General features: G+C 44.0%; 1 protein-coding gene across 1 annotated transcript; it reads right to left on the bottom strand.

Annotated features, from left to right (window-relative positions):
• Window positions 1-440: 440 nt before the first annotated feature.
• On the bottom strand, window positions 441-1639 carry LOC134223173 (uncharacterized). The gene is made up of 3 exons (XM_062702321.1): window positions 1494-1639; window positions 1145-1435; window positions 441-1086 (listed from the first exon to the last, which is right to left on the bottom strand). Exons 1-3 carry the CDS (start codon window positions 1508-1510, stop codon window positions 507-509), a joined length of 888 nt encoding a protein of 295 aa, XP_062558305.1. The 5' UTR covers window positions 1511-1639; the 3' UTR covers window positions 441-506.
• Between the last annotated feature and the right edge of the window lie 5131 nt (window positions 1640-6770).

The following is a 6770-nucleotide window of genomic DNA, read 5'->3' as shown; positions in this document are numbered from 1 at the left end:
TCGATTCAATGAATGAGTCCTTTTGCGCAACAAAAAAAAAACAATCGCTTCACTTCGGGTGTCTGTAAAGGAAAAGAAAGAATCGTTACGATAGAAATTAAAATTGTTGATATCTCACTAATTAAGCTACGAAAAAGACAGCATCCGCGGCGAGTAAACGATTGAAAGGGGTCAATAAAGGAAACCGACACTAGTTTGGCGGAAGATCGTAGTTATTGAAGGGATGACAGCTGGTGAGCGGAGTAATTTTCTTTATACTTAAACACAACGATGAATTTGATTTCGATCACACTTTTTCACTTGAGTGCATAGCTCTTAGGCCATTCGAAGGAATTAATAATTCGTCTGAATTTATTCCAATTAAATAGAACTACCGTTCAAGACTCCTGCAATCTAGAAAACCCATCAAAATTCGGGTAGAGTCAAAACATGTACTGTCGTTATACTTTGTATATCATTGCTTTATTGCCATAAACACGTTAAGAGTATGAACACACTAACAATTTTCAAATTGATTTTTCCTCAAGTTCTTCTTCCAAGTCGTCAAGCACAATTACGTCCTTTAGGTTAACCCAAAATCTGAGCAAAAAATTAATCATTTTCTCAATGAGGGTTTCCGGTTCTTCCGGTTCAGGGGGTATTTGTTTCCTTAACCAATCGTATCCGTTCCAGCTGACGATCACAGTGTCATAATTTTGCACAAGGATAATTGCTAGCAACAACAAGATTATCACTACCGACATGACGTTCCAGATAGCTTGACAGGTTGACGAACCCCGCCGTTGTTCTTTCATCGGCATCGAAATATCATCCTCATGAACGTTCATAAAACTGCATCGGCTGGCGCCTTTTTCCAGGCAGCCTTCTTTGCAACAACCCGAAGAACTGAGAACGCCCTCATCACCTTCATCGTAGGTGTAGCTGAACACGCAATGTTTTTGAAGCGCTCCAAGATCGCCGCCGTCTCCTATCGAGGAATTGAGGATGTCCATTAGTTCCTGGGTGGGCGGTTTGACAAGACCGAACTTTTGCTGGATCGATCTGATAAGCTCACCCTCCTGGTCAACGATACGCTGAAAAGCTTTCCTTTAAAAAATATTAATTTGGTAAAGTTGAACAAATGAAACAGATGAAATCTACTCACTGTTCCGTAGAAATAAACGAATTCGATGGCACTTTGACTAATTCTTTGCATGGCAAAGCGGCTCCGGGCTCTGCCGATACGGCTTCTGAATCGGTTTTATGTTGGACATCTTTAGGGGGGTTAGTCTTAACTTTGCGACCATTTAGGTCGAACACAACTGGCTGGACGTCCGTCAGCGACAAATCAGTGCTGGACGGTTTGAGAATACGGGTTGGAGGCTTCAGCATCTCTTTGCTTGGACTTCGGAGCGGAATTTTGGACGGCGTCACTGAGCGCTGCAATTTTGTTGTCCTACAATAAATGGTTTAATTCGTTAAGCGACTGAACAAAAATATTGGGAAAAGCTTACTTTTTTAGACCATTCATTATTCCGTGTTTGTGAACAAATTTGTCACGCAAAAAAGAGCCAACTTTGATGCTGTGTAAAAATGTTGATCGATGGTTCAAATTAGGTTCAAACTTGGGTTCAAATGGAAGTTCAAAAACAAATCATGCATAATTTAACTCTGATCCTGGTCCAAACACCCCCACAAAGACTTATGTCACATACTTATGCCTACTACTCTGGTCTCTCTTCAAATGTCGAATACTTATGCCTACATTTTTCAAATTAGTGATATAAAAGCTACAAGATGAACGTTCCAAACTTTCTTCCAATTCAAGCAAGTTAAGGCCTTCGTTAGCTTGAACAGTAGAAGCATGAGTACCCACTAGAATGATTGTTACGTTGAGTAGTTTTTGTAAGGGCTTAAATCACTTTACCGATGTAAACTATAAATAAATATTTGCGAGTTTAAGAGTTGAAGAGTTTCTTAGTGCGAAGGATCGGAAATGCTTCTTATCAGGGTTCGTAATGCTCACTCAATCTCAGGAGCACAGGATGCTCCCTCACGAAAATTTTCGGGGAGAAATCGCTTTTCGGGGAAAACCCGGCCTGGAGGTGGAGAGTAGACTGGCCCAGGATACAAAAAGTCGTCCGATTCTACGGGGCACCCTCCAGGATTTTGCCATTGGGTAAGAAAATCATTCTCTGAAAATTTGCTGAGCTTATGCAATAACCGATCAGGCTGAAATTTTCAGATAATTATTATCTTACCTGCAGGCAAAATGCTGGAGGGTGCCCCGTAGAATCCGACGACTTTTTTTCTCCCCATACTAGGCTGGGCCACTCTAGTGGAGAGTGATAATATTTTTTCGCTCACTTTGATTGCCACCAAACGTTGGTTTGCTCTTTTTCTTTCATATTCCAGTCTTTTCGTGGCATCATAAATGCAAATGGTAGTAGCTTATGTGGAACAAATAACTTAACGCTTTTACGTTGATAGCATGGTGGTGTGGCTAGAGTAAGTGCATCCTCACAGTTATTATTGTTACTATTCTGGGTTCAAATCCCGGCGCGGCCATACAATTTTGTAATTCTCGCGCTTAGTTTCATAGGGGCGTAATTGTATAGATCAATTTCTCTTCGTCGATGTTTATGTTTTATGATGTCGATGTTTTTATTATTGTACCGAATTGCGAAATTGTGTGAAGAAGGATGATTGTATCTTGCACCAGAATCAATAAACACGTTTGTAACTTTTGAAACAGTTGAGTTATCAACAAAATATAAAATCGATTAAGAGAAACCGATCAATACAGTTACGCCCCTATGAAACGCGAAAATTATTTTGCGATAATTCTTCCGAAAATTGATTGAGAGATAAGAGTGATGAATCGAAATAGGTTTTTACTCCAATAGACAAGATTTTCGTTTATCTTCCAAGGCTATTTCTAGAGTAAAGATTGATGGGTGGAAGATAATCCTCAACAAAAACAACGAAAAAAGATCCTCCTTGGACCGAAAAACGCTTGCTATGGTCTCATTGCGTGTTGAGAATGAAGGGCAAATTCTTCAACTATAGCATCTATGCCCCAACGAACGATAAGCCTGATGACGTGAAGGATGAGTTCTATGAGAGCCTTGGTAAGGCCTACGGAGAGTGCCCAATACACGATGTAAAGATTGTCATCGGGGATGCAAATGCGCAGATCGGAAGAGAAACTTTCTTTCGCCCTGTCATTGGTACGGAAAGCCTTCATTCCGCTACAAGCCTACCAACGAAAATGGTCTGCAACTTGTAATCTTTGCTGCTGCCAGAGGTATGGCAATAAGCAGTACCTACTTCGCAGGTAAAAATATCCTCAAACATACATGGCAACATCGAGTGGAGACACTTGCTCACAGGTGGACCACGTGCTGTTCGACGGGCGACCTTTCCCGGATGTTATAGATGTAAGGTCCTTCAGAGGTCCGAACATCGACTCGGATCACTACCTTGTAGTTGCAAAAATTCGAGCGCGACTCTCCAGCGTCACGAATTCACGAAACAACAGAACGATGCGTTTTAATATCCAACGCTTGTCAATTAAAGGAGTTGCTGAACAGTACCACCAACAGCTGGACGAGCGGATAGGAGATGCCACCAGATCTGGCGACGTCAACAGATTGTGGGAACATATCTACGAAGCTATGACTACAACAGCGCATCATTAGGATTGCAGACGAAGTGTCAACCTCGTTTGTGATCTTAGACGAATTGAAACAGGGTGACCCAAGCAACCAAAAGTACGGATAAGAAGGGATGTTTTGGCTTAATCAGCTCGCATTTTAAGTAACTTTTTGTATGGTTGGAGCGCAGAAGTGAACTTTGAAGTTCCGTTAAGGGGCTTGGAACTCAATGTAAACCAAGAGTGAATCAATTGGTTCGGTTAGGAACAAATTTAAGTAAAATCTGAACTTTTGGTTGCTTGGGGATGCACTTTCGAATTTATTGTTCTACATTGCACTCGAAGGCGCTATTAGGAGATCTGGCGTGCAGAGGAACGGCACTATCATCACACGGTCGCATATGCTCCTGGGTTTTACGGACGACATCGACCTTATTGGAATAGATCACAGAGCACTAGTGGAGGCTTTTGTCCCACTGAAGAGGGCTCTGGCGAGGATAAGCTTTACCATTAACTCTACCAAAACAAAGAATATGGTGGCAGGAAGAGATAGAGGAAGATCTAGTGGTGTTGGTGCAGAGGTAGTGCTTGATGGGGATGTGCTTGAAGTTGTTGAAGAATTTGTTTATCTTGGAACGCTTGTGACAATGTGACAATGACGTTTCCCGTGAAGTGAAAAGACGTACTGCTGCTGCGAATATGACCTTTTACGGATTACGTAACCAGCTTAGGTCCCGCACCATTCAGACGGAAACGAGATTTGCTCTATACGATTCTACCAGTGGACCTCTTCATGTCCATGAAGCATGGACGTTGAAAGAGGCCGACCGGATAGCTTTCGGGGTTTTCGAGCGAAAAGTGCTGCGTAAAATGCACGAAGGGAAACTAGAAAATTGTGTGTGGCGCAGACGCATGAATCATGAGCTGTATCAAGTATACAAGTACAAAGAAGAAAATATTGTGAATCGTATAAAATACGGCTGACTTCAGTGGGTTGGTCACTTAGTGCGAATGTCGGAAGAAAAAATAACGAAAACAATATTTAGCAGAGAACCAGATAGGGGCCGACGACTTCGTGGAAGGCCACGAACACGCTGGCTGCACGCGGTGGAATCGGACCTGGAGACCCTGAACGTTCAGGGAATATGAAGCTCTACAATACGCCAGGCATAGGTGTATCGAAGCTGTAGCCAACTAGGTAGGTATGGTCTCATTTAAACGAAAAGTCAAAACCCTGTATTCTTATTAAACGTCGTTGGTGTCCAGGACACCAACATCGTTGATGAAGCAGGAACGCAAGAATATCCACAAGGCCACATGGAAATCACCTAATTAAGTAACAGAAAACCAAATCGACCACGTTCTAATCAACGGTAAATTCTTCTCCGACATCACGAACGTACCCTCTTACCGCAGTGCGAATATTGAATCCGACCACTACCTCGTTGCAGTATGTCTGCGCTCAAACTCTCGACGTTGTACAACACGCGTCGGAGGCGTCCATCGCGGCTAAATATTGGGCGGCTACAAGACGGCGTAGCCCAAGACTACGCGCAGCAGCTATAAGTGGCACTCCCAACGGAAGAGCAGCTAGGTGCAGCATCTCTTGAAGATGGCTGGAGAGATATTCAATCCGCCATTGGAAGCACCGCAACCGCTGTACTAGGCAAGGGTGCCCCCGGATCAGAGAAACGACTGGTATGACGGCGAATGAGGGCAGTTGGTTGAGGAGAAGAGTGCAGCATGGGCGAGATTGCTGCAACACCGAGGGCGACTGATGCACGATACAAACGGACGCGGAACAAACAAAACTCGATTTTTCGGAGGAAAAGCGCCAGCAGGAAGATCGAGACCGTGAAGATACGGAGCAACTGTACCGCGCTGATAACGCACAAATGTTCTATGAGAAGTTAAACCGTTCACGTAACGGCAACGTGCCACAGCCCGATATGTGTAAGGACATAAACGGGAACCTTCTTACAAACGAGCGTGAAGTGATCCAAAGGTGGCGGCAGCACCACGAAGAGCACCTGAATGGCGATGTGGCAGACAACGGTGGCGATATTGTAATAAACCTGGGAACACGCGCGCAGGACATGCGACTTCCGGCTCTGAATCTCCAGGAAATCCAGGAGGAGATCGGCCGGCTGAAAAACAACAAAGCCCCATGGAGTTGACCAACTACCAGCAGAGCTGTTTAAACACGGTGGTGAGGCACTGGCTAGAGCGCTGCACTGGGTAATCATTAAGGTTTGGGAGAAAGAGGTTCTGCCGCAGGAGTGGATGGAAGGTGTTGTGTGTCCCATCTACAAAAAGGGCGATAAGCTGGATTGTAGCAACTACCGCGCAATCACATTGCTGAACGCCGCGTACAAGGTACTCTCCCAATTTTTATGCCGCCGACTAACACTAATTGCAAGAGAGTTCATGGGGCAGTACCAGACAGGGATTTATGGGTGAACGCTCTACCACAGATCAGGTGTTCGCCGTTCATCAAGTATTGCAGAAATGCCGCAAATACAACGTGCCCACACATTATCTATTTATTGACTACAAAGCCACATATGATACAATCGATCGGGATCAACTATGGCTGCTAATGCACGAAAACGTATTTCCGGATGAACTGATACGGTTGATAGAGGCGACGATGGATCGGATAATGTGCGTAGTATGAGTTTCAGGGGCATTCTCGAGTCCCTTCGAAACGCGTAGAGGGTTACTGCAAGTGATGGTCTTTCGTGTCTGCTATTCAACATCGCTTTGGAGTGAGTAATGCGAAGGGCACGGATTGACACGAGTGGTACGATTTTCAAGAAGTCCGTCAAGTTATTTGGATTCGCCAAAGACATTAATATCATGGCACGTAACTTTGAGATGATGGAGGAAGCCTACATCAGACTGAAAAGTGAAGCTAAACGGATTAGACTAGTCATCAACACGTCGAAGACGAAGTATATTATGGGAAGAGTCTAAAGAGAGGTCAATCTAATCCACCCACCACGATTTTCTATCAGAGGTGACGAAATTGAGGAGATTGAAGAATTCGTGTACTAAGGCTTACTGGTGACCGCCGATAACGATACCAGCAGAGAAATTCGGAGACGCATAGTGGCTGTAAATCGTACGTACTTTG

The sequence above is a fragment of the Armigeres subalbatus genome, chromosome 3, assembly GCF_024139115.2.
Source record: "Armigeres subalbatus isolate Guangzhou_Male chromosome 3, GZ_Asu_2, whole genome shotgun sequence".
Classification (NCBI taxonomy): Eukaryota; Metazoa; Arthropoda; class Insecta; order Diptera; family Culicidae; genus Armigeres; species Armigeres subalbatus.
This window is presented reverse-complemented; position numbering and strand designations above follow the sequence as displayed.

Bases quoted from the DNA above. Each gene is read 5' to 3' on its own strand.
- LOC134223173 (XM_062702321.1), bottom strand. The intron at 1,087-1,144 runs GTGAGTAGATTT...TATTTTTTAAAG, and splicing joins TCGTTTATTTCTACGGAACA to GAAAGCTTTTCAGCGTATCG.